Here is a 26535-nt window from a genome sequence, read left to right on the forward strand (position 1 = left end):
AAGGAAAGGTAGTAGAAAAGGAAAGGAAAGGTAGTAGGAAAGGAAAGGAAAGGTAGTAGGAAAGGAAAGGAAAGGAAAGGAAAGGAAAGGAAAGGAAAGGAAAGGAAAGGAAAGGAAAGGAAAGGAAAGGAAAGGAAAGGAAAGGAAAGGAAAGGAAAGGAAAGGAAAGGAACAGGAACAGGAACAGGAACAGGATGGAATGGCGCTCGAGAAGGAGGAAGTAGGAAGGACGGGCGGGGGAAATAGGGAATGAGGGGAGGTTGAAGGAAGGAAGTTAGGAAGGGAGGGACGGGTGGAGGAAGGAAGGGAGGAAGGTAGGAAGGAAGGGAGGGGGAAGTAAGGAAGGAAAGAAGGAAGGCAAAAACTGAAAAGGTAAACAGATGGAAGGATGGAAGGGATAACAGATATAGAAGAAAGGGAGGGTGGGACAGAGGAAAGGAAGGAGGCAAGGAAGGAATGAAACAATGCAGAGTGCGACAAAGGACATTTATTCCAGGAGGAACTACAAAAGGACATTAATTCCAGGAGGAACTACTTATTCATACTTTACTGCTAGTACTATGATTTAATTTGGACTAGTATTGGAATTAAAAAATACTGTGGAATGAGAAAAAATGAGGAAACCCGGCGAAGGGGCCCAGCCCAAGCAGACAAGACAAGGAAGCGCGTGACGTGAGCGGCATGCGTGGAAGCGGGCGAGCGTCGGAGGAACTAACCGTGCATCGTGGACACAACCACTCTCCATTGGGGATCTCTGGTAGTGGAGGGTTTAGACAGTGGATGTGGTAGGAGGATGTGCAGGTGTCACAGCACAACAGTTCACCTCCGTCTTTACACACCCGACAGAACTCCATGTGGTCGTCGTCCTCCTCCACCCCCGCCCCGACCTCCGACAGGGTTCGCTCCTCCGCGTCTTCCTCGAAGTCCTCAAAGTCCTCGTCTTTTGCTTCCCACTGGATGCCTTCTTTTTCCTTATGGAGGAGAGCGCAAGGAGAGGGTCAACGTCGGACCCTTGCAAGATCTGGAATGATCAAAACTTGGGCTCGACAGATTGAATGATTGAACAGATTGAATTAGGCCCGTTCCCAATAAGAATCACCAGCCAAAGTTGTTCAGATCAACCACCGATATAATCTTATTTTCTCAAGAAAAAAACATTTGGGCTTGGAATTACATCCTGACCCATTCCTCATACGTCCATGTAAGGCATAATGGCAGTAAATTATTGAATTGAACCGAATTGTTCTATTTTGAGATACAGGATATTGACATGAAATTCTTTTACTCCATAGATGTACTGAGTCTTAGCAAGAAATCACACATTTTAGAACTGACAATTCTTTAAAATGTATTTAAAATGACAACAATATCCCACACCATATGAACTGAATCGTAATCTTACTGACAGGAGCCAGATCGTATCGTAATCAATGACTAGAATCACATTGGTTTGCTTTCAAACCAAGCAGTCTTTGAATTAATACACATATTTTCATGTACATAAAATAAGATTATATACAGTATTTATACATATTAGTGCTGTCGTTTTAACTGATTAATCACAAAATCTTCCACAATCACGATTAATCGTATTTTACAACTACTATTTTTGATGACGCTCATCACATTTAGTTGAGTAAAATCTTGGAATTAACATAAAATCATCAAATAAAAAAATTAATTTTGCTGCGACAGTTGTAATAGCTTTCTTTGATCCTTCAAAACGAGTCTTTTTCCAATGAGTCATCGAGCAATTTTTAAAAGTAAAACTACACAAATGGCCATCATTGATTTGTCGTTTTGCCAGTTACTCTCCTCTAAGTATGGTTGCAAACTTAACATTCTTCAGCCACAGAAAGTCAACAAAACTGAGAATATTCTTTTAAAATTTTTTAAAACATATATCTCCAAAGTTAATGCTTTACCTTTGACAGCCCTAATGTAATGTAATGTAATGTAATGTAATGTAATGTAATGCAATGTAATGTAATATAATATAATATAATATAATATAATATAATATAATATAATATAATATAATATAAATTAAGATGCTCAAGAAATGTTATGGATTAATGGAAACAAATAATACCTTGTGTGGTTAAACAGTGATTGGAATTTTTCAGAACCAGCATCAGCCTTAAAAAAAAAAAAAAAATCCCTATCGCTTGGGCCCTGCTCCAAACAAGTCCGACTCACACAGTGAGGGCAGCTCCACTTGCCCTCAGGAGCCTTTTCCAGCTCGGGCTCCAGGCAGACCAGGTGGTACGCTCGCGGGCATGTGTCGCAGAGGATGATCTCGCCGCCCTGCTGGCAGACCTCGCAGTAGTCCTGGTGGTCAGTCTCGTAGCCGTCGCCCTCTTCGTCACCTGGGACTGGACGATTATGCAAATGAATGACATTTCAAGCCGACAGCTGCAAACCGCGCTTACTTTTCTTCTTCTTCTTGGACGGCCGCCCGCGCTTGTTCTTCTTGACGCGGCCGGAGCTGTCGGAGCGAACCGAGGAGCTGTGGACGCTGGAGTCCTCCTGCTCCGACTCGTCCTCGTCCATCTCGTCGCTCTGCGGGACGCGCGAGGTTACTAGCGATCGCATCAACGGTCACCTGTGCGGACAGCGCGCCTGTACTCACAGAGCAGCTCTTCTTCCTCTTTGCGCACACTGGGGAAAGTTTGAGACGAATGGGCGCCATCTTTTTCGCTTTGGCTGCAGCCAGGGCTTTTTTCTTGTCTGGGACTCGAGGACTTTTACTGCGCTTCTTATAACCTGGGCCTAGACAACCAAAACAGCAATACTGAAAGGCCCATATCATGAGAATTCAACTTTTTGGAGTTTTTAAACTTGTCGCAGTGTTCATTTCTCACCCCGAACACCCTCGAATTGTTTTTTTCTTAATTTGACGCATTTCTGAGAAAAGTTTTGAGAGGCCTTATTTTCCTTAACATTGACATTAAAACCATTCAACTGATGCCCAATTCACCAATTCAACTGACGTCACAGATGGTTAATGGGTTAGGAGCAAAATAGCTGACCAAGATGAAGTCAAGTTTGAAGCTGTTCAACAACATGGCAAGAGACATCTCCTAGAAACATTCCAGGTTTAAAAAGAGAAAGACTGACAACAATATGATGGATAATGTTGTCATGTGTTTTCATTGCCAACAAACCGTACGTTCAATCGGTGGAATGGCGAATTTGACAAGACACCATCCAGCCAAAAGCACGTCAAAGTAGGGTCCATCCAGCAAGGCAGACCATAACATGGAAATTTAAAGAAATGTGTGTTTGAGAGCATGGGGAACCTTTGCCATTACAAGAATGGATTTGGCGTAATATTGCAAATGAAAGCTGGTGCAATTTTCATAATTGCACCCAATGGAGAGGCCATACATGGAAGTACACTTTAGCTTTGTTGTATCAAAATGAACAATTTGCATTGCATAGATTCAAAACACCAATGTGCTAAATGTAAAATTTGATCATTTATATGCAGATATTTAACTGTGGGAAGTTTAAAATACCATGACAGGTGCGTTTTAAGCTTTTATTATAAGATAAGCATGGAGAAAACAAAAGCAAAGACTGACCTTTGCCTTCTTTAGTCTTGGCTTTCCGGATGGGTGGCGGCTGCGGCGGCGTAGGCACAGGCGCCGGCTGAGGCGAGGTGGTCACCGCGGAGACCTGCTCGGCGACAGCGATGGCGGCGGCCGCCGCAGCCGCAGCCACGGCGGCGGCATTGCCTTTGAAGGGGTTGTTGAAACTGAACTCCCTCCACTTGGCTCCAAGGATGGTCATCATCTTGGACATGGGAATCTTGGGGTTCTTCTTGGCAATCATGGGCCTGGCAGAAGGAGAAATTGGAATTTGCCAGGAGGTGCCAAGTGAATGGAAACCTGGACGTCCGGGCACTTGCAATTTCTCAAGAGCTCTACCTCATGAACTGACTGAAGGCCTTGTAATTGGTAAGCTCCCTGTAGTCTTCCTCGGTGAAGGTATGATCAACATCCTCCAGACCCCACTCCTTTGCCAGCTGGGCTGAGGTCTTCTGCTCCAGAGGCTGCTGAGAAGGGACCAGCACTCAAATAAGTATGATATCAGAACCAGGAGTATTGTCGTATTTTACCAACTATACGTTGGTCCATAGTATGAGTGTATCCAGTCAAAATACGGATGCAAAGGTTAATTGTGTACCTCCTGTCATCGAGTAAATCGCAGGAAAACCCAAATAACTTATAGTAAAAATATATATATATTGTTTATACTATAATTGTTTCAAATTTTGCAGGTATCTGTAATTTGATTTACCCTTGTGGTTTCCTCTTGACTGCTGTCTCGGTCCTCATCATCTTTTTTTTTCCTCTTGGTTTTCTTCTCCTTCTTTTCTTTATGCTTTTTTCTCTTCTTCTTTTCACCAGAGCCATAGCCGCTGGCGACGCTGTCCGAGAGGTCACCGAAGTCCCTGTCCCTCGTCGAGTCCCTCTCTACATCGCTGTCCTGGGCAGATGATAAAAAGGTGCAGAACAGCTGATAAGATCAAGCACATTCAACAGAAACGTGATCCGACATACAATCTTCTTGCGCTTTTTCACCCTCGCAGGTTTCCCGTCTTTGTCCTTCTTCTTAGCGTCCTTCTTTTTCTTCGGACGTCCTTTCTTTTTACACGGGACCTCCCTGTCAGATGTGTCCACTTCTTCTTCTAGGGAGAAAAACAATCATCAAAAAGAAACATGCAATCTTGGATCCACTTAACTCACAACAAGGGCAACTTAATAGGAACATCTTCACATTCATCAACTTTCTAAAGCGCTTTAGTTGGGGTACAACCTGGACGGGTTCTCAGCCCATTGCAGGTCACAAACAGACAAACAAGCAAATCTCTGGACAATTTTGAGTTTTCAATAAACTTAAAAGCTGTACTTAAACCTAAGAATTTCCGCAAATGTAGTCTCGGATTAAAACGTGAAAGTCAGCAGGGGGTTTAAAGTTGTACTCAAGTCACAACTCATCATTTGATTATTTAGACCAGTTACTTCCTAATCTTGGCCTTATGCAAATATCAAAAGTGTTTTGTTATGAATCTAAACCTTTCAGTACGTGGGGTTGAGATGACAACGCCAACAGCCAAAAAACGAGCTCCAACAAACCCAGAAACTTTGGGGGGAAAAAATGGAAATCACCAGAACAGCATGAATTAAAAAGCGGGGGAAAAAAATGTGAAGAAAATGGACAGTCCAGAAAGAGGGATGGATGGTAGGGCTGCGGTAAGAACAGGCTAGTTTGTTTGTTATTCCTTGTAGCGTTTGCTAATCAATCTTGTGGCATAATATTAAGGCTGTCAATATTTAATATTTTAAGAATTGATTATTCCACCAATTAATTGAATATTTACATAGATAAATGATTTTGTATTTAGGTAAAATGTACAGTATCTGCCAATTATTGTTGTTTATTTTTAATCGCTTAGTGAATAAATACAAAAAACAACTAAACAACAATTATGCCATATTACAGAAAAGTGATTAATGTTGTACTCAGTTCACTTGAAACTGATTCTGTTACTGGTTCAATCATCTTTTTTTTTCTTTAATTCCAGTGTCTTATTTTGTAGTTTGTCGATTAATCGATTTCTTTTGACAGCTCTCCATAACGTGCATGATTTTAAAATGTAGTACCAAAATACTCACATAAGCAGAAATGGAACGTTAAGTTTACTGAGGAAGACTAAAGCAGATATTCGAACCCTGAGGCATACACATGCTAATGCTAAATATGTCTGCATTGTTTCACTGCTTTTAGTCAGGTTTTCAACATCTGGATGGAAAATCTTTAAAGGATTTTTTTTTTTTTTTGCTTCAAATGGCAAAAATGATAGTCAAGAACAACGCATTTGAAGCTACAAGCTGACCTAAGCTAACATAATGAAGTTAAAGAGATAAAACAATTAAGAAACGACAAACATTGTGTCTACCTCCACCTCTATCAGCTACCCCGCTATCGAGCGGGAACGCCGCCAAAGGCGCGCCGAGGGGCAGCCACCGGTTCCACTCGAGCCCGGGGACTTGTAGGCCTCACTGGTAGATTGGCGCGACGCAACGGGGGGAGCTCGAACTTTGGCCGTGGAGGTCGCGATGGGGTTAAGGACCTCGCAGTGGGAGCTCATTTAACTGTCTAGCACGGCGGCGTGTGCGAGTCCGGATCAATCCAATGAATCTTTGCCGTTAGAAACATTTAGAAAGCCGCCACTTTGTACACATTTCACTTTCACCGCCAGAAACTTCTAGAACTCATCAGAATTGGGCTCTTGTGGGATAAACATGTTGGGAAATCACCCGTGAGGTAGCGGTGGTCTTGTTACAAGAGACAATTGTGCGTCGCTTTAACCCGAATGTGTTTGAACGCATCACGAAAAATGTCCTGGAACGCTGTCATTACTGTGACACGCGTGTCACGGAGTGGGGTGGGGGGGTTGGTGAGGAAGATGACACTTTGGCCGTGGACAAAACTTCCCGAGCAGACCGAGCTTGTTTCGTGCGCATCCCAGTGCTTAAAACGTCCCCCCCAAACCCAGCTGCAAACGTGCATTATTTGCAGTGCAGCTGCTAGGACCAGGCGTCCAAGCGTCGCTTCCAAAGTGTTGTTTTCATCCGGGACGCCTTCACGTACCTGGGGCGGCTGCAGTTTGCCGAAGCGCCGCCGGCGAGTTGATGTCGCTTCTCGCGTCTAATAAGTCTCCGCTGTCGCCGTCTCCGTCGTCTTCTTCCTCAAAATCTCCTCCCTCGGAATGAAGCGCCGTGCCCTCGTCTTCCTCACAGGCCCGCGGAGGATAGGACATGATAGTCCTCTCATCGGGATCCCGTCCTTGTGTGCAAAACAAAAAAACAACAAAAAAATGTATCGTGCTGTTTATTTAATATTCAAATAGGGGGGGAAAGTGAGGGGGGGCATTTTACACTAGGCAGAGAGCAACAAAGATGGCCGCCCTCTTATATTTATTTTTTAACAACCCCCCCTACACACACCCCCCAATAAGAAAAAAAATCCCCTTACATAAAAAATGGCTGACTATATTATTTCAGCAGCCCCCCCTCTTTCCCCCCTGCGCACCCCCTCCCTCCTCAAAAAGCTTCACATTGTTACAGGAAAAGGGGGGTGTGCATTCGATTTACATTATTATTTCTTGTTTGTGCCCCCCCTCCCGGTCTGAGAATGTGTGCCCCCCTCCCAATCCTCAGACTTGTGGTGTCACTTTCTGCATTGCAGAGCAAATCTATCAAGCATGGCCCCCACCAGTGGATAAAAAAAAAAATATATTTTCGTGCTTGTCAATGTGTGTGTGCTGAGAAGGGATCGAGAGAAAAAAAAAAGGGGGGGGGGGGGGGGTAACTGCCGCAGCCATGCCCAGACTTACATCAGATTGTATTGCTTAAAAAATTAACCGCTTGTGGCGAGGATGGAAGTCAAGCGAGAAAGCTTGTGATGGCAGTTGATGGATGCTATCATGCTAACAGTTAAAGATAGCAAATGGAAATGGATAAGAAAGAAAGAAAGAAAGAAAGAAAGAAAGAAAGAAAGAAAGAAAGAAAGAAAGAAAGAAAGAAAGAAAGAAAGAAAGAAAGAAAGAAAGAAAGAAAGAAAGAAATGGTGATGCTATGCTGACAGGTGGTATGCTAACAAAGGAAAACTTTTTCAATTTTATTAGGAAAGAAAGAAGAAAGGAAGGAATGCTTGAAGGAATGGAGGGAAGGAAATTCATATGTACAAAATGAAGGCAGGAAAGACTGAGGACGATGGGAGTAAGGCACATGGAAAAAGGTTTGAAAGAAATCAAAGATAAAGGGAAGGATGGGAGAAAGTAAAAGAAAGAAAGCCAAGAACTAAACAAGGAAATATGAAAGAGAGCATCTTCAAAAGACTGGAGATAGAAAGATTAGAAGGAAGGGGGGGATTAAAGGTATGGAAGGAAGGAAAAAAGGAAAGTTGATGAAAGGAAACACTGAAGGGGGATACAAAGGTGTAGGAAAGGAAGGACAAAAATAAGAGAAATAGGTTTGGTCGAACATAGGGTTTAAGGAAGGAAAGGACGATAGCATGAAAGAAGAGGAAGCAAGCAAGGAAGGGTGAACGAAATGATGGCTTTAAAGTCGGATGGAATGAGGGTAGGAAGGAATATAGGGAAATAAGAAAAGAGGTGGGAAAAGGAAACCACCACACAAGAAGCAAGGATGGATAGATGGAAGGAAAGAAGCAAGGCAAGTAGGTAGGAAGAGGCAGGAAGCAAGAAAAAAAGAAGGAAGGAGGGAAAAATGAAGTGCAGCAAAGGAATGAATAAGAGGAGGAGGCTCACACACAATATGAATTATTAACTTAATACATTTAACGGTAATAAATCAAATTGACGATTAAAAAAAATCAAGAGTGAAATAACCTCATATTTAATATTACTGATCAGTTATTAAAGTAATACAACGTCAATAAACGTGTTCTGGAGTGAACTGGTAGTTTGTAATGCCTGTCATGTATGCCAAATACCGCTAAGAGTCGCTATTGGTCAAGTGTTGCATAGAAAATGTCCGTGTGACAAATACTTCCGTCAGCAAACCATAGAAGAAGAATGCACAAATGGCAACAATCGAGGAAAACGGACCGTCAACTCATGTATGTCGATTTAACTCTTTTTACGCTCTGATCGTCGTTACTATTAACTTTATAGTTTGTTGTTTTACCCCGAATACGCGTGTCTGCTTTTCGAAAAGCGACACTGGAGCGTTGAGCAATTATGTCTCCATCGAATTAACGCTCAGGTGACTCAATGAACACACATTTTAGCATTATGTAATATTCACTTGTCGTAATCTAATATTTATGATCAAGTTGTAAACGTGACCTGCAATACACAGACTAAAACATGAGAATCCTTCCTTGTAGGATATCCTGCAGGTTTAATATCAAACGTTAAGGACCTTAAAAGGACAGTGTGCAAGATTTAGACTGTCATTAAAAAGGAATAAACTAAATGATTGTGAATTTTTAAAATGTGCAAATGATTGTGTTCTTAATGGCCAACAGTATGTTTTAAATAGAATCATAGGTCTAGTTTTCATTAAATTATATTACATGGGGGTGGCACTTCTCTGGAGCCAGCCATGTTTCTTATGGCTACGGTTCAAATCTTACACACTGTCCCTTTAAATATGATATGGAACATTTCACATGCCATCATAATGCCCAATTAAAATAGTTTCGCCCCCCCCCCCCCCAAAAAAAAAAAAAAAGGTAAATACAACTGAACTGTATTAAATGTACTGCAATTTCTGGATGTAGGAACAACATGATGCACCTTCATCGTCCCAGGCGAGGCATAAACTACAGGGCCTTCTGAACAAGAACATGAGGATACGAATGACTGACGGTCGAACCTTGGTGGGCCTTTTTCTCTGCACAGACCGGGATTGTAACATAATCCTCGGGTCGGCACAGGAGTTTCTCAAATCCAAAGGTGAGCTTCAAGCAAGATTGCTGGACAGTTGATCGATATTCATGTTTTTCCCCCCCTTCTTTTAAGACACTTTTTCCCAGGGGGAACCTCGGGTTCTGGGCTTGGCCATGATCCCGGGTCACCATGTGGTATCTATCGAGGCCGAGGCGGAGATTCTGGACGACACGCAAGCTTTCAGCGTGAACCACTAGGAAATGAACTGAATTGGGAGAATGGACTTGAGTTTTTTTTTTTGTTGAATTAAATATAATTCATTGTTTTTTTTCCAATGGCATCTCAAAGTTCAGAAGAAAACACAGAAGTTGAGTTCACGGAGTTTTATTCTCTTTGCAGTGAAAAACTCCTTGTGGGAAGAAAAATCTGTCATCTTTTCATGCCCCGCCCCTCCCTCCCGAAGCCACCTAGAATTGGTTCCAAGTGTTTTTTATTTTTTTTTTTTTTTTTATTTTTTGGGGGGGGGGGGGGGGGGGGGGGGTTGGGAGGGTGTACATAAAACACGCATCAGTAACATTATGTTTGAGGGTTCATTTTAATGCAGTTGAGCCCTCTGCATTCATATTGACAACAGAAAATGTGAAAACAAAAAACTCAATAAATAACTTAGTTCTTTAAATTACAATGTAAATATTTCTTTTGAAAAATTAGGGACAGTGCTTCCATGACAGAAGTTTTCCGAGTACATCCAGCATCTTACTGTAATTTGAAGCGTCAGTCATATTCCTAAGACACTTTTGGCTTGATACTAGTTGCTATTTCGGAGCCTTTGTCCGGAAAATGGTTTTGAAAATAAAAGTGCATTTTTTTTTTTAAAAAGTAAATATTCATGGTGGTCAGTCTCTGAGCAAATAAAAAAAACAACAACAAAAAAAAAAAAACAATGGCACATGGAACAAGGAAAAAAAACCTCAATGGGCTAAAAACGAAGTGATCTTCAAAGTTTGCAAGTCTGTCAGCCGTTTTTGTTCTCAATGGAAAAGTCCTCACCGTGACGTCAAATCGTAGTTGTCGTTTACTGAAACTTAAAGTGGAAACTGCCACCCGACTCAAAGGGATTAAAGGGAAAAGGCCAGGCGTGGCCATTGTGTCCGCCGCCCTGCTGCTGCTGGTTCTCTGGATCCAAAGGATCTTCGCCGGCGTCAAACTTCTGCCTCATGTCTGAAAACAGGAGAGAAAAAATATAGTTTGGATAGCTTATACAAATGGTCGTCTAAACTGGCTGCTTATTCTTTGTGCGTTAATAAGTACGTACAATAAACTGCAAGAAATGATGAAAAAGCAAATAAAACGGTGCTTTAACGCTTTGATACCACAAGATGGCGGCATAGCACTTAGACCGTTAAGACTTTGACCTGAAACAACCCAGCAACACCGTCGTACACCTCGCATGTACCCAACATCACGCCATTGTTACACAAATGAATGTTTTCAGTAGTTATATTATTCAACGCGTATCACCTGAAACTTATCACACGCTCCAATACAGAACACACTACAGTACTCCGATTCAAATTACTCAAACTATTATTGTAAATTGAACCTAATTAATCTGAGCTCAATCTTGTCTTAACCAAGTCAACCCAAAATAAACTCAAATTAACTTGACTTCATTTAATCAACTGAACATTGATGAGCTAAAATGTTCTCATTTTTATTCAATGCAACTGACCTCTAACAAACTTAAGCCGATTTAAAACTGATGCGTTATTTAGGCTAGTATGCTAACTTTAGCAGACCGGCCCAAATAACCAGGAAGTGAAACTAGCTTCACTAAAATTATTTAGCCATTTTCAGCAGTTAAAAACTTAATGTTCTCTTTACTAGATTTGAAAACAAAATATTTTTAAGTACATTTGCAGCCTGTCAAAATACAGTGCCACTTGCTGACTGAAAATGGCATGTACTGGGGTTGTGAAGGTCAAATGACCAACGCTGGAAAACAGATGAGTTATGAATGATCGTTACTTTATCCTTGAGTACATATGAAGTCATTTTCAGGTGACGGCGGCAGGGAAAATGTGATTTGAAAGTTTACTAATTGATGAAATATCATTTAGTTGTCAAATTAATCAGAAACAAAATATTAAATTTTACTGCTGGAAAAAGCTAAATATAAAAGTATCCCTTTAAAAGTGCATTAGCTCATATAGATAAAGTTCGCGAGTCAGTCGTCTATTTTTGTAACCAGTCCAGTTTCCTGACCTGGGTCGGTGAGGACCTCTTTGGCCGACGCGATGTCAATAAACTTTTTCTCCGCCTCCTTCTTCTCGGCCTCCGACTGGAAGTTGTCAGGATGCCACTGCTGCGCCAGCTTCCTGTACGCCTTGATGATTTCCTGCTTGTTGGCCGCCCTGAAACCAAAGCTCAAAAAGTCACCGACTGAAAATACACGGCAAGAGGACCTTCAAAAAAATGCTTGCGCATTGAATTGTTGGCGTGTATTTAGACAGTACCGGCTCACTCCGAGGATCTTGTAGTAGTCTCTCTTGCGGGAGATCTTGAGCAGCTTCCGGGCACGCTCCAACCCTTCTCGGATGTCGTTGCTGTCGCCGTCAAACTCCTGCGCCTCCTGGTAGTCCTCCACGGCTGCGGCGGGTGGCGAAGGAAACCAGGTGAGCGACAGTGCCACCCTGTGGTGGGAGGTCGCACCACACAAGCAGGACTCACCTTTCTCGTAGTCCTGGTTTAGGATGAAGGCCTCGGCGCGGTCGCGTAGGATCCTGACGTTGCGGGGATCCCTCTGGTGAGCTTCGGAGCACACGTCGATGGCCTCCTTGGCCGACCTGATCTGGAAACGGCCACGTGCATCGTCATGGTGTTGTGCAGTATTTCTTTATCTTTATTTTCCTACTGTAAAGCTAGCACTTTACTGTTAGCAATCTATGCTAATGCACAAAAGCTGATGCAAGTAATTGATTAATCATAACTAATTGATTACCAAATTAATATTCTGATAAATTATCAATCACTTCGAGACAATCCTTCTCATATAGTGGGGCCTGGGTGGGCGTGTGCCGGGGGGGGGGGGGGCACGGATGACCCCAGGAAAAAAGCTTTTTGCTATGTGAAGTGTAATTACAGTAAAACAAAAATTGGCATCTTTTTTTTGATACACTTACTCTTTTTTTTCTGTTTTAGACTAACCTGTAGAAATGCTGTAAAGAGTAGTTAACAGTTGTACAAGAACTCATGTTGCTTTTTTGACTTATAGCAAGACGGCGTCTCACCTTGACGAGACAGAAACAGATCCTCTCCTTGGCCAGGTTGGTGTAGTGCGTCACATGCGGCTCCGCCTTCATCACACCCTCGTACTTCTCGATGGCGTCGCGGTACCTGGGAGGAGGGTCAGAGTAAAGTGAGGCTTTGGAGGCGAGAGGACGGCGGCGTGTCATTCCTTTCTATACCCACCTTTCCGCCTGGATGAGCTCCTCCACAAAGTCCAGCTGCTTGCTGAGCTTCTTCACTTGCTTGTAGTGGCCCAAGCAATCCTTGTCGTCCTGATCAAGCTTCAGGCACTCTCGGACTTGGCTGCACACAAGGAAGAAAGGGCGTGAGAAGGCGGGGGCGGAGAGAATGCTGTTACGGGGTTGCCAACTCACTTCAGAGACTCGTGGTGCTCCCCCATGCCGTAAAGCAGCTGACTGAGCTTGAGGAAGGCGGCGCGGTTGTCACTACGCAGTCGGGTGGCAGGCATCAGGTCCTGGATGGCCTTCTGCGGGTCCCCAGTCCGGAGGTAGCAGTCGGCACGCAGCTCCCGCATCTCAGGATCCCACGGCGAGATCTACCAGAGAGGTGGTGAATCATCAGGTGAATTCAGGTAGGCTTAGGCAATATTTTTTATACATCTATGTTAATCTATATATCTATATAAATATAAATACATGAGTTTTTTTGTCATTTTTTTTTTTTTAAGGGCAATTTTAAAAATAATATTGATATTTCCCGTTTACTGTGGCGCATTTCGCCCTCATAAGTTTCTTCTATTTCCTTCACACACACAGCCAACAGAAAGCTAATGAAAGCAAACTGTTTATTTCTAAAAGACAGGCGTTGTATCGTCAGTGGTATGGAAGTTGTTTGGTGTTTACGGTGACAGACGTGGAGCAAGTACCACCGTACGATTGTTAGGAGAGTTCCAAAATCTGTAAATTTTGCTGAAAACTCGGACGAAAAAAGAACGTCAATCAAGAAAAAAATAAAGAGCATCAACTGAAAAACAAAAAGAATGTAAGTCGTCACTTGATTGTTTTTCAAGTGCCCTGAATTTCCAAGTGACCCTGTGTGAATGTGTTTGATTCCAGAGCAGCAGCATGTTGCTCATGCTGGGAACCAAACATTATAAAGTTGGTTGGTCGCGACTAAGATTCCAGGATTAACTTTAAAATAAAAGCATATCAATTACAATCATGCCGTGTTATTTGTACTGTCAGTACATCTTATTTTAAAGAATTACACCATTTTTGGTTTTGACAGTAAAGCATACGCGATTGTGTATTCATGTTGCCAAGCATTTTGGACTATTGTCAATTTTACGGTGCATGTTGTGTGTGTGTGTTAAATACAGAAGTAGCACTGGCAACTGAGACTGCGCCATTAAAAAGGGTGCATTTTTTTGGCTTTGAAAATACAGTGGGATTCCTTTATTGTCTTTGAATCGTTGGGTGTAGAGTTAAGTTAGTAGTACCTTATCCAAATGGTTTTGTTTGTATCCTTTTAAGTTGCAATGTTTATTTTTAACAAAGTTGATAAAAAGTTGTAAGTTTGTACTTTATAAATCTCATTCATTGTTCTACTACATGACATTTGTTCACACATATTTCATGCAAGGGAGACGTTTTGAACTTTAATTCTAAAAGGGGAGTTATGCCAGATTAAATAAAAGCCAAATTTGTTTTGAATTTTGTATCATTTTTACTTCTTTTCTATAGAACAATAGAAAAAAAACTGGAAAAATTGGAAGTTTTTTTTTTTTTTTAAATCTAAGATTTTATTTCCAGGCAAAACTGCCCAGTTTTTTCAGTGTACCTCAACAACTTGCTCCAGTACAGAGATGGCAGCATCGTAGTTGCCCCGGTGGTACGCTGCTCGGGCGCCCTCTTGCAGCTCTTCCAGGTATTCGGCTCTCGCTAGCTGCTCCCGTGCGTCCATGTGGTCCGAAGACGCCCGGAGCTGAAACAACGCCATAAAATTCTGAAAAGTTGACTTCTTCGGCTTCTGGAACACTTGATGGTACCATAGAGCAAATGTAGCACCATAAAGTGTTGAACTACCCCAAACCACATTGGCTGCAAAGTTGAACTGTTTTAAATCTCTATTAGACTAGGTATAACACTTGATTCTCGAATTTGAGCCATGGCAAAACCCTGATGCTCACCACTGCTTCAAAGTCCTCGTGGGCTTCCCGCGCGTTCCCTTGTTTGAGAAGGATGTTCCCCCGCTGCAGCCGGGCCTGCGAAAAGGTCATGTTGGACAAAGCGAGATGATGCGGATTTGTATTATTTTTCTTACGGCGAGGAAGTCAGGTTTGAGCTGGACAGCCCTGCTCAGGTCCGGAAGAGCCGATCGAGACTTGCCCATGGCCAGGAACACTGCGGCACGTTTGTAGTATGTCAGGTAGTTTTTCGAATCCACCTCTGGACACACAAAGATATAGCATCTTAAATTATCGCTTTTGACAGTTCACTCTTTCGCATCAGCTCAAATGCAACAAATTCACCTCAAATTCAACAGTATTCTGTCCATTTGAACTATTCCGACTGTTATTTGTGCATTTTTTAAATTTCTTGCTATGGACTTGAAAGAGTGATTATGATAAGCTTACCCACAGCAGAATGGTAATGGGACAAGGCTTCAGCCAGCTGACCGGCTGCCAAAAGTTTGCGGCCCATCTCCAAGTGATGCTCAATCTCGTCGCGAGTTGCCCCCAAAACGCCTGGAACACAACACGGTCGCCTTTTAAAATGGAAAATAATAATTATAATAATAATTTACGTACACCGCCTTACCGTCCAACTGTAGGTCTAGAATGTGACAAAGCAAAGACAAGGAGCACAGGACCCCACTGAGTCCAGTCAGGCGTCCCCAGTCCATCCCGGCGATAGTTTATTAACACATGTAACAAGATGTCGTACTCATTGAAACGCCATTCTGCAGTTTAAGGGTTCTTGTCGTCGGAAGAGACAACAAGCAGAAGAGTGTATGTATGGTCCGTCTATGATTATGTCCCGTGTAAAAAATATAACTCGGTGGTAAAGTTCCCAAGGCAACAGAGCACCTGTATCGCAACTTAAACAAAAACAAAAAACAAAACAAAAATAACAATTTTATAAGTTGAATGAAGGGCACAAATACACAATTACACCGTAACAACACAAAAGAATATTGAAAATATATGTTTTCGTTTGGTTTTTAGTAAACCCGCCCTTCATCACGACTCCGCAATCCGATTGGTCCACGCGGCAGCAACTCCGGATCTGGTTGGAAACGCAGATTCTGTTTATTGGACAAAAACGGGTCGCCGCGTTCATGCTCAATATTAACAAAGAGCAGGTTTACCAATTCGGGCAGAGACTTTGAAAAATTTATGCGTAGAAGAAAAAAAAAAACCAGACACACCATTACGATAAATTTGAAAGACATAATTGCATGCTTTGAACGAGATAAGTCTTATTGACCTTTGTGACCTTTGTGAGTTGGTCTTTCTTGTTTGGCCTTGCTATTTAAATTGTTTTATATTGTTATACTGTATACATTGCTACAAATCAAAGTTAATAGATAAAAACAAAGAGCGTGTTCCACTCAATTTTTCAAATTCAAGGAGGTTTTTAACAAAAATAAATCGTTTTTAAAATTGTAAAATAAATAAATACACAATCTAAATACTTTGACTATTTTATTGTTGGCAATACACGTTGCACTTTTATTATTGACTTTCTTGAGTTGACCGAGAATAAAAGATTATTTTGTCTTTCTTACTGCTTTTAATTTGTTTTGCCTTGAAAATGGTATCTTTCTTATGGACATTGTGTTGCATTACAAATCAATTATAATAAAGATAAATAAATAAAAAATCAACGACCAGACAACAACAACATATTTATCAACAAAACAACAAAAACATATTTATCATTATTAAATATATTTTTTTAAATCAAATATTAGGACGAATTTTACCAAATTTGATTGCTTTCCAAATTTCTTAAAAAAAAAAAAATAATTCATTGATTCTTTCTTTCTAGATAAAAATGAATCCAAACCCCTGTTCAACATGTACTGTATATTTATTGTGCATAACTGTAAAAACAGATGTACAAAAACTGAATGAATATAATTTTATTGCATAACACATGTGAATAGTTGACATAAATAAAAAAAAATCTCGTACAAAATGTCCAAAACAAAGCAATGAGAACGAGAAATCATAATCATTTAATGTAAAGTATAAAAAACAAAAAAACAAAACTCAATTCAAACGTACGCATTTCGTCCATAAGTGCTAGCAGCCACACTTCTGGTTCGGGCAGGTCCAGAGTAAACGGTTCCTCTGCTTTGATGAGGCAGAGGGCTGCAGGAATGATATTAAACGCATCAGAACAAAATCAAAGGACTTTTTAGGTTTGAAGTGAGGCGGCGTCACTTACTATTTTCCCTCGGAACCCATCCTGCATGAGCACATGAGAACCGCCCCTCCTGCGATGGCGAGCACGGCCGAGCACCAGCCGATGTAGAGCCCCTCGCCGATTTCGTACCTACGGCGACAGAAACACGAGAATAATCGCGCGTGAGGTTGTCTCCCCGCACGTGTCGCGTCATCCGTACCTTGTACCGGGAAAGAACGGGTCGAAAAATTCCTGGGTGATGTTGAAGGCGTACCAGGACACTGCCACCATCGTACACAAACCTATAGAAAAATAGAATTATAAACATATTCAATCAAATAAAGGACACTGAAAATGCCTCCAAAATTTTCCATTGAAATGAAAATTCTAGTAGTGGAAATACTTTTTGGAACTATTTCCTCTCAAAATATTCCAAAAAAAATGGGAATGTAAAATAATGCAGAAAACTCACAATTTTACCTTGAATTTCACATTTCTCAAATGCTGATAACAAAAATGAACAAATTCACCTCAAACTCAATGACTAAAATGTTTTTCACCCCAAAAAATTGAAAAAGATGAACTGCATTGTAACAGAAAGGTAAATACAACTGTACTTTCTCCATTTCTACACGACAATGCCATCATTGTGCGCAAACCTAATTTTTTAAATTAATCATTAAGGAGACAGTGACTGCCAAACAAGTCCAAAGTCTCACAAGAAAAATTGATTTTTATACCTCATAAAACACGTCTTTTATTATCGTGAAGGTGTTTTACGGCAGCTACGCTTGATGATGTCGTTTTTTTTTTTCTTGCCGCTCACCTTGAAGCAGTAATTACCAACTATGGCTCATTGTGGAAATCATCCAAAATAACTTCGAATTTACTCACAAAAATCTATATTTTTCATCTACAGTATTGACGTGAGCCAAATAAAGCGACAGGAAAAACAATTCAATGCTCTTCCACTAGATGGCAGAAGGTGCAGTAACATGAAAATTAATCTGTTGCCATTCAGAACAAAGAATATTTGTTTTAAGTTTTTTAACAAAGCAAAACAAATTGCAAGTAAATTAAGGAATCCGCGCAAACTAATCACCAAAAAAAACAGTTTGTAATTGCTGATCGATATCAGCAAAGCACAACATTTGTCTGAATGAAGTTCATCACCCACTTCAACTTAGTTTCCTGGTGCTAAAATGTCACATGGATGACAGCAAAGCGCTTATTTTTTTGTCCAAATGATACTGCTAAACTCACTTTCAACTATTTTCTTAACTCAGCTACTACCAGCCATTTTTAGAACCTTTTTCAGCATAACGCTTGAAACCAAAATTGGAATAAAATGAATGTCTGGATTCCATAATAAATATTAAATTATGTCTTTGGAATTGAATGAGTAAAATAAATGTCTACCTATTTTATGTCACCAAAAGCAGTTGTGTTTTGTTTTGTTTTTTTAGGATGATTTTGACTCATTTACATCATTACCTGGAATTGAATGTCTGGACTGAAAATTATAAAAATATTTATTTGGGATTGAATGAGTTACTAGTGTCATGAGTTAATCCCCAAGGAAAGTTTGCAATAGGAAAATTCTGAGAATTTTGCAAATCTGTTAATAGGATCGTTCAAAAATTGGTGAAAATGTGAATTCCCAAATTATGAATACACAAGCAAACACAAAAGTATTTAGGTGTTTAATTCTTATATATTCAGACTGTAGAACTTTTAATTCCTCTCTAAACAAAATTAGATGAATTACATGCTAATCAAAAATATGCATCTTCATAGAGTGCAGTTATTCACTCCCTTGTACCTACAGTATTTTGTTTTTAAGTATTAGGAGAAAGGTGTTTGAAAATAGCACATTAAATCCTAAATAAGATTTTTTCAAAGTACTATAGAGTAAAATTGAAAAAAGCTAGAACAATCAGTCCCACAGACATAATTTTCATATTCATGTACTCATTTATGGCATTTATTTTTAAATATTAGGGTGTAAGTGTCTGAAAATAGGACAAAGTTAATGAGCAATAATTGCTAACAAAGATTTTCCTCTTATGATTTGTCATATTGCTCAAGTGTAGCGCTAACTACTAGCACGGAGAACTTATTGTCACATATTCTTTCCAGTAAGGATCAATGGTTGGTATTGACAACCTTCAGAAATATTAAAAACATTAAAAAAGCTCAATATCAGTACACACCCATAATTAATTATGAATAACCGTTAACTTAAAAAATACACTTACAGTAGGCTCTACAAGTAATGTTTCAATGGGTACGCTCCTTTTGGTGGTAATCAGGATGGGTATGAAAAACTAGTCTGCGAAAAGTGTTATGCATGATGAGCAATAATAACTTTCTTGACAATGGGTGTTTTATAGATGAACGTGGACCAGTGATTTTTTTTTTAATGTGAAAAAATGAAAGATATCTTGAGTGGGACTATGGTACCTTGAAGAATGAAAAGCACGCCTGCGGCGCCCGCGATCCGACCCTTTAGCACCATGTTGTCACCACCCGCCTTGGAGCACTGCACGCCCACCAGCGCCGCCACCAGGCCAAAGGCGCCCATCACCACCGATGTGATCATGAGGGCACGGGATGCCTGGATGTAACCTTGATAGATAGGGTACGACAACAAAAAATAGTTTTTTTTTTTTTTTTTGCAATAACCATCAGGTTCAACTCACCATTCAAGGCGAGCAGGGACGGGAATTCTCGGCAGTTGTGCACGCCGGTTGAGTCGGTGGCGCAGGACATCCAAAGGTTCTCGTAGATGGTGGACGTGGTTATGACGTTACCGTCCACCGTGGACGTCTTCCAGTAGCGGTTGGGCAACGCCACCCCGACCATCACCCAACCCAAAAAGCCCAAAAACAAGGCCACCACTTCCACAGTCGGATCCATGCTCGAACCCCGAACCCACCACGCCCACTCTCAAGATCCAAAAGAGGCAAGAAAGAGGGGACGTCCCGACGTCGGGAGAGTGAATCAAAGCATCGGCTGCGATGGCTTGCACAAGTATGAACGCTTGCCAAATATTAACGCCGACCAAAGACATGGATTTATATCACCTGCTTTCTCCGCCCACTTTAACACGAACACGCGCGTGCACGCCTATCGGCTACCGCTTAACACCCCCGAAACACAACAGGTGTTTATCGGCTCACAGAGTCCAATGGTCACACGAGCAGCAGAATTTTCTGTTTTTTTTTTTCGTTGTACGGGTTGAATGGAAATTTTAAAATATCGACGAAATCAAATGGCTTAAGATGAGAGGAGGGTGCATCTTTTTTTTAAGAAAATATGGTGACAAATTCAATTCAAAGTGGTTTCCATTTCATGCTTAATTAATTAATTAATTATGACTACGGTATTATTCAGTAAAATGATAAGAATATGTATATATGATAAAGATAACATAGTCATGATTTTAATCTCACTTTTACTCTAATACGTTGAAAAAAGTACTCTTGTGCATGGGATTTAATGTTTGACCACAGTAAAGACAAAATATAATTATGTCTTATTTAGGATTGAATGTGCTATTTTCAAACACTTTAACGCTAATATTTGAAAACAAAATACTTTAAGTACATGGGAATGAATGTCTGCACTCTGTGAAGACGAATATTTACGTGTGTAGGATGTAATGAGTCTAATAATTTTTATATTAAAAGTTCTAGTCAGTGAATGGATAAGAATTAAGAACCAAAATACATCCGCGTTTACTTGCATATTCATAACATGGGAAATCACATTCTAACCAATTTTTGAGAGATCCAATATATTCACAGATTTGCAAAATTCTCAGAATTTTCCAATGGCAAATTTTACGTGGGGATTAATTTATGACGCTAATGATTCATTCAATCCCAACAATATATATATTTTTGAAATTTCAAGAGTCCAGACATTCAATTCCAGGTACTTCTTTTTATTTATTTTAGTTAGGTTAAAGAAGCTTCGAAAACAGGTTCTATATTAGTATTTTTTAAATGTTGTGTATCTAAGACACAAGTGTCAAAATATAGTTATAAAATATATATATATATATATATATATATATATATATATATATATATATATATATATATATATATATACGTACATGTACACATATCTACATAAACATATTTACATACATGTATACATACAAACATACAGTAGATATCAACATCCATCTATGATCTATAATCGGTTATCTTCAAATGTTGCAGGCATGCTGGTGCCTATCCCAGTTGGGCCTGAACTGAATTCCAACCAATTTCAGGGCGCACAGAGACCAACAAGCATTCAGGCACCCAATCACACCTAAGGACAATTTAGTGTGTCCCATACACCTGCCATGCATGTTTTTGGAGTGTGGGAGGAAGCCGGTGCTCCCATAGAGAGCCCACGCAGGCTCGGGGAGAACATGCAAACTCCGCCAGCTGGAATTGAACTCGGGTCCCTTAACTGTGATGCAGACGTGCTAACAACGGGTCACCGAGCCGCCCATATACATAAATGCGTTCAATTGCGCATATAAAGACATATACACACATTTATATACATTTGTATGTAAAAGTGTACTTACTCAACTGGATGATATGATGTGAGTTTTTAATACAATACATTTCCCACTTGGATGGGTTATAAAATTGAAACTATCGCTGTTCATTACCGCTCCTTGCAATTTTGTCTCTTGAACATGAGTTATGAGATGTTTCTGCAGCGTCATTGACCGCAAATCAAATAAAGGCATAAGGAGAAGGCAGTAGACATTGCTTTGCAAACAGCTCGGGCCATAAATATTTACAACAGAGCAGGACGTACTTGTCAAGTACTTGTATATCCTGCACGGTGCAGTAAAGCTGCTAACTAAATAATATGTTCAGAATGTGTCTGTCCCTTTATTTGTGCTTGTCACTTGCCCTTATTGCCCTATTACTGTTTTATTGTTTTTTTATTGCCTACTTTATTATTTGCTCTATTTTGTGGAATATAAATCTGCTTAGGGAAGTGAACAGATCAAGAATTTCATTGTGTAGTGTTACTACGCATATGATAAAAAAAAGTTGAATGTTGACATGATTTTGAGATATCAATAAGTAGATCCTGTGTAATTGTGTTATTTTAGCAGTAACCAATGGCATCTCTGAAAAAAAAAGCCACCAACATGCTTGTTTTTGTTAGAATGGTGTCACCTTGATGAACTGTCCGTGCCCTTCCACACACTATCAGTCAGCTAATTAATTGTGACACACAAACATTGAAGCTATGTTGAGTAAGACCAGACCTTTGTGAGGGATTTTTTTTTCTCCCACTCGCTTGATTTTTAAGCGAGAGTGCAGGGGACAGAACACTATGTGAAACACATAAACATCGGAAGTAAATATTGCAAAGCCTTGAGTATGACAGCAAAAATGTGTCAACAATTTCAAAGTCGAACGGTCTCAAACGCATTAGATGAAGAAATTCAAGCTAATAACTCTTGAAAATTCACAGCTGCGAAATGAAAGTCATTCCAGATCATAAAAAATCATCCAGCTCATATTGCGAATATAAAAAAAATACCATAATGTGCATAACTTGTATTTGACAAAGGGCCCTACTTTGAAGAATTGTACTTATAATTTGTTTACCAAAGATTTTTATCAATATTACTTTATAATGCCGATAGCTTACATATTAATCTCCAATTCAGGAAAATTTTACATAAAGAAAAAAAGCTTTCCATACTTGATGTTTACTGATAAGTACTCTGTGCATGATTAAACTTTTCTAAATGAATCTAAAAAAAATTACATGTAAATACAATTAGAAATATATAAAACTTTAAATGGGTAATATTTGCCATTTGAATGTAAATACTCAAACAAATCTCATAAACCCAAACGACTTATTTTCAGTTTTAAACTACGTAGGTAATAATTTGCATTAGTGCTGTATTTCAATTATTTTTGCTATTTACTCACAACCTCACTATGCGTATGATTTGGTGCATTAAAAATATATTTTTTAAATAAATAAAAAATAATAATATCACGGCAAATGACTCATTTGTCACCTAGAAGTTTCGGTGCTGCTGTCAGGTGAGTTAATGATTAACACACCACGAGGCTGATAACACACACACACACACACACACACACACACACACACACACACACACACACACACACACACATACATTGGTCCACACATGATGGCGTCGTAAAACAAGGTTGACAAATTTGATTTCATCTTTGGGTCAAAACGATTGTAGAAGGCCAGCCAACTAGGCCATGTTGCATGTGTGTTTTTTTTCTTAGATTTTTTTTCCCCCTCGTTGATGTCAACACTCTCATGTTGAGGTTGCGATGTACAGCGGAGCAACTTCCTGCGGTGGCGGCGATAAGAATGGAATTGTTTGATGAGGACTCGAGTGGACATTTTTCCTTTTGTTTTCTGTCTTTCTTTTATTGATGCTTGGAGAAAAACAAGCCGTTAAACCCGGGACTTTTGACAGGACGTTCCCTTTTCAGTAAGCAGCATGAAAACAAATTGGATTATAAATAAAAGGCGTGGCTTGATGTAGGTTTTGTTATGTACACGGGAGGAAGTTGGCGAGCCATGTCAATGCAAAAGCCGAGACTTCGAACAGTGGAAGTCCAGCAAAAAAAAAAAAAAAATTGGAAGAAAAAAAAAAAAGATAAAAAAAAAAAAGAGAGAGGGCATGGGGGGTTCCCGGTTAGATTCTGGGCCCTCGTTTGGCCACAGCCAGGCCGATGAGTCCAGCTAAACCGGCCACGCCCAGACCGATTCCCCCTACGATCGCCATGCCGACCAAACCATCTAAAAAACAAGACCAGATTAGATTAGGGCGCTGGTACTCACTCTCAAACACATTCAAAATTACTCAGATGCACATTCACTCAAATAAACACATACACTCTCAAATGTACTCACTTCCTCTCTTAGAACACTTGCTCTCACATAACTCTTGACTTCACTCACTCACTGGTCTACGCCCTCTCTCAACAGTAACTCACAGTTAGACAAACTTGACCAATTCAGTCACAACGCTTGCTCTCACAGACACAATGACATCACTCACTCATTAACGTTTGCTCACCGATGTACTCACTTTCACTCTCACTCATTCTCAGTTACTCTCACTGTCCCTCTCTGGAACATTTGCTCTCACATAATCTCTGACATCACTCAAAGCTCTACACGCTCTCAAAGTAACTCACAGGTCGAGAAACTTGACCGACAACACTTGCTCTCACAGGTACACTGACATCACTCACTCACTAGCATTTGTCTATGATGTACTCTCACTTTCGTATTCACTCTCAGTTACTCTCACTGCACCTCTCAGGACACTTGCTCTCACATGAACTCTGACATCACTCACTCAACGCTCTACATGTGCTCAAAGCCTCTCTCAACAATAACTCACAGGTTGACAAACTTGACACTCACTCACTAGTTTGCTCTCAGGTACACACTCTCACTGTTACTCTCACTGCTTCTCACAAACACTTGGCTCTCACAAACTCTTGACAGCCCTCTCTCACTGTATAAATTTTACCTTTTTTCAAAGCCTTGTCAATGAGCGCCTGCAACTCCAACGCCTGCTTGTTACCAGGCTCGTTTTTCAGGAGGATCCGGATGTATTTCAGGGCTTCTTCGTATTCCTGAAAAATGTTTACATTTATGACCCCAATCACTTTTGTTCACTCATATATTCATGTAAATGGTCAAGAAAAATAAGGGTGAAATGTTGTCGAGCTTTTCACCTTCAGTCGGTAGTTGGCCACGGCGAGATAGAAGAAGAAATCACGCGTGTCATCCTTTGAGGCTTTCTGGACAAGTTCTTAAGAACAACTTCCACACTGTGAAAAATAACTACACTAATACAGAAAACACGTCTGCTGTCAATACTCACCCTCCAACAACGCAATTCCTTTCTTGATGTCATCTGTGTATTTGCTCCTGATCAGACACCAGGCATATTCAAACTTGGTTTCCTTCGAAACAGCTCCCTTCGCCAACTCAATGTTGTATTTCTTTTCAAATTTCTTGCAGGAAAAAAAAAACAAAGGAAGTGACTCACTAAATTTAGACAAGCTTCACACGTGACCAAATCATCATGGCTCAAAGTAAGCAAGAAAAAAAATAGAATCAATGCCAAACTTAAAGTAATGTCATTTAGGACATACGAAGTTTTACAAATGAAAATATCCTTCACGTGGCAAACAAGCCGAAAAACTGGCGAAAAGTAAAGTTATTGTCGTAATAATTCGTATCTTTGCTTTCGCGAGACAATAATTGTACAGTTTATTTTAAAGGTTAATCTGTAAAGATATCACAGTCAGAGTTTAAATATATATATAGGTAAATAACAAAAGTAGTACAGACACATGTCGTTAACGTTAGCACAACTGTCAAAGATTTAAAAGGAGCGTTAGCATTAGCTAATACTGTGACGCGACAAATTAGTCGCCGCGAATTAAAATAATTCATTAATTTGGCAGCGTGGAAGGGGTTTACACGCACTTTTTTTAGTAGGACTGCGAACTGCCAAACGACAAGCACAAGGAAAAGTGTTTTGAGAATATAGGGGGAACTTACGAGCAAGTCCTCGGGAGCAACAACATCGCTCAACACAGCCTCCATGTTTGCGGAAATGGGTGGGACGCAAAGGTCCCGCCTATCGTTGGGTACGTTACTCGTGACGTCACCGCGAAGCGCAAAATTGATTTACAACATGTACTAAAAATAATCAAGAACAAATAAATATAGAAAAAAAATATGCGTAAATTAATATTTTATTTTATACGCAGCTAACAATTGCCTCGTGTTTGCGGGCAAGGAACCCTTTGAACGTGCCCATCATTTTCCGTGACGTCATCACGAAGAAGCGACCGAGAAACAATTCTAATTTCATAAGGGAATTCATAAAGGATTTGTTTAGTACACAAATGAACCACAAATCTGTTGAGAACATTTTTTTTTAATTGAAAAAATTCCCCATCACATTGCAGGAATTTAATCTAGTAGTAAAGACTATTCTAGTGGTATTTGACAATTAAGAGGTTAGAAAATAAATATAACCCAAAACGCAACATTTCATATAAAATAGTATGGATGTGTCAACACTGTAGTAAAAATCATATTAGAAAGTCCTTGCATAGAAAAAAAAATCTTGGCGGAAATTCTCCTAGAGCTTTCAATTTCCAAAGATAAACTGATGTAAGACGTGAGTATGACGTAATTTGTTCTTTGTAAATTCTTTGTAACAAAGTCAGAGAAATACATGTAAAAATAATGCATAATTTTGTTCCATTGGATGAAATGCGTATGTCTGACCAAAAGAGTGTGATCCATCTTTTTTGTGAACGTCTCTTCAAGTGTAAAGTTTTGGGAAGATGTGGAGGACTTTATTTTTCAAAAGACTGA

At 40.0% G+C, this 26535-nt stretch overlaps 5 protein-coding genes across 9 annotated transcripts in view; 1 reads left to right on the forward strand and 4 right to left on the reverse strand.

Moving 5' to 3' along the window:
* Positions 1 to 6894, reverse strand: part of chd3 (chromodomain helicase DNA binding protein 3) — a 30514-nt gene extending 23620 nt beyond the window's left edge. Inside the window, exons 1-9 of one of the 5 annotated variants that reach the window (XM_088434017.1) lie at positions 6664 to 6894; positions 4569 to 4690; positions 4306 to 4494; positions 3933 to 4060; positions 3588 to 3841; positions 2633 to 2772; positions 2433 to 2562; positions 2200 to 2375; positions 717 to 971 (exon numbers count right to left, since the gene is read on the reverse strand). In XM_088434017.1, the coding sequence (XP_088290143.1) occupies positions 717 to 971; positions 2200 to 2375; positions 2433 to 2562; positions 2633 to 2772; positions 3588 to 3841; positions 3933 to 4060; positions 4306 to 4494; positions 4569 to 4690; positions 6664 to 6832 (1563 nt within the window). In that variant the 5' untranslated portion in view covers positions 6833 to 6894. Of the gene's footprint in view, positions 1 to 716; positions 972 to 2199; positions 2376 to 2432; positions 2563 to 2632; positions 2773 to 3587; positions 3842 to 3932; positions 4061 to 4305; positions 4495 to 4568; positions 4697 to 6663 lie in introns of all 5 variants that reach the window. The other 4 variants (XM_088434007.1, XM_088434026.1, XM_088434036.1 and 1 more) reach the window with 4 other exon arrangements.
* Positions 6895 to 8568: 1674 nt separating this feature from the next.
* On the forward strand, positions 8569 to 9940 carry naa38 (N-alpha-acetyltransferase 38, NatC auxiliary subunit). The gene is made up of 3 exons (XM_088434058.1): positions 8569 to 8655; positions 9322 to 9496; positions 9563 to 9940. The coding sequence occupies exons 1-3, from the start codon at positions 8620 to 8622 to the stop codon at positions 9685 to 9687; spliced, it is 336 nt and encodes a 111-aa protein (XP_088290184.1). The 5' UTR covers positions 8569 to 8619; the 3' UTR covers positions 9688 to 9940.
* Positions 9941 to 9956: 16 nt separating this feature from the next.
* dnajc3b (DnaJ (Hsp40) homolog, subfamily C, member 3b) lies at positions 9957 to 15886 on the reverse strand. Its single transcript, XM_088434046.1, has 12 exons — positions 15499 to 15886; positions 15315 to 15425; positions 15002 to 15126; positions 14868 to 14942; positions 14519 to 14662; positions 13093 to 13274; positions 12902 to 13021; positions 12721 to 12826; positions 12161 to 12281; positions 11947 to 12079; positions 11696 to 11844; positions 9957 to 10651 (listed from the first exon to the last, which is right to left on the reverse strand). Exons 1-12 carry the CDS (start codon positions 15581 to 15583, stop codon positions 10506 to 10508), a joined length of 1497 nt encoding a protein of 498 aa, XP_088290172.1. The 5' UTR covers positions 15584 to 15886; the 3' UTR covers positions 9957 to 10505.
* An 868-nt stretch (positions 15887 to 16754) lies between these two features.
* Positions 16755 to 20216, reverse strand: cldn15a (claudin 15a). Its single transcript, XM_088418637.1, has 5 exons — positions 19794 to 20216; positions 19555 to 19719; positions 17312 to 17393; positions 17134 to 17241; positions 16755 to 17057 (listed from the first exon to the last, which is right to left on the reverse strand). Exons 1-5 carry the CDS (start codon positions 20008 to 20010, stop codon positions 16961 to 16963), a joined length of 669 nt encoding a protein of 222 aa, XP_088274763.1. The 5' UTR covers positions 20011 to 20216; the 3' UTR covers positions 16755 to 16960.
* Positions 20217 to 23515: 3299 nt separating this feature from the next.
* On the reverse strand, positions 23516 to 25774 carry fis1 (fission, mitochondrial 1). Its single transcript, XM_088434176.1, has 5 exons — positions 25708 to 25774; positions 25022 to 25154; positions 24873 to 24949; positions 24665 to 24770; positions 23516 to 23922 (listed from the first exon to the last, which is right to left on the reverse strand). Exons 1-5 carry the CDS (start codon positions 25750 to 25752, stop codon positions 23819 to 23821), a joined length of 465 nt encoding a protein of 154 aa, XP_088290302.1. The 5' UTR covers positions 25753 to 25774; the 3' UTR covers positions 23516 to 23818.
* Between the last annotated feature and the right edge of the window lie 761 nt (positions 25775 to 26535).

Source organism: Hippichthys cyanospilos, chromosome 1 (assembly GCF_059441005.1).
Source record: "Hippichthys cyanospilos isolate Australia breed blue-spotted pipefish chromosome 1, RoL_Hcya_1.0, whole genome shotgun sequence".
Taxonomy (NCBI): domain Eukaryota; kingdom Metazoa; phylum Chordata; class Actinopteri; order Syngnathiformes; family Syngnathidae; genus Hippichthys; species Hippichthys cyanospilos.

Bases quoted from the DNA above. Each gene is read 5' to 3' on its own strand.
- cldn15a (XM_088418637.1), bottom strand. From the start codon at position 20,010: ATGGATCCGACTGTGGAAGTGGTGGCCTTGTTTTTGGGCTTTTTGGGT. The intron at 17,242-17,311 runs GTACGGATGACG...CTGTCGCCGTAG, and splicing joins CCGTTCTTTCCCGGTACAAG to GTACGAAATCGGCGAGGGGC. The intron at 17,058-17,133 runs GTAAGTGACGCC...TCATTCCTGCAG, and splicing joins ATGGGTTCCGAGGGAAAATA to CCCTCTGCCTCATCAAAGCA.
- fis1 (XM_088434176.1), bottom strand. From the start codon at position 25,752: ATGGAGGCTGTGTTGAGCGATGTTGTTGCTCCCGAGGACTTGCTC. The intron at 24,950-25,021 runs GTGAGTATTGAC...GTTGTTCTTAAG, and splicing joins AGGAATTGCGTTGTTGGAGG to AACTTGTCCAGAAAGCCTCA. The intron at 23,923-24,664 runs GTAAAATTTATA...CTTGTTTTTTAG, and splicing joins TGACAAGGCTTTGAAAAAAG to ATGGTTTGGTCGGCATGGCG.
- dnajc3b (XM_088434046.1), bottom strand. From the start codon at position 15,583: ATGGACTGGGGACGCCTGACTGGACTCAGTGGGGTCCTGTGCTCCTTG. The intron at 12,827-12,901 runs GTGGGTATAGAA...CCCTCCTCCCAG, and splicing joins GAGCTCATCCAGGCGGAAAG to GTACCGCGACGCCATCGAGA. The intron at 10,652-11,695 runs GTCAGGAAACTG...TCCTGTTTTCAG, and splicing joins AGAGGTCCTCACCGACCCAG to ACATGAGGCAGAAGTTTGAC.
- naa38 (XM_088434058.1), top strand. From the start codon at position 8,620: ATGGCAACAATCGAGGAAAACGGACCGTCAACTCAT. The intron at 8,656-9,321 runs GTATGTCGATTT...TTCTGGATGTAG, and splicing joins AAAACGGACCGTCAACTCAT to GAACAACATGATGCACCTTC. The intron at 9,497-9,562 runs GTGAGCTTCAAG...CCTTCTTTTAAG, and splicing joins GGAGTTTCTCAAATCCAAAG to ACACTTTTTCCCAGGGGGAA.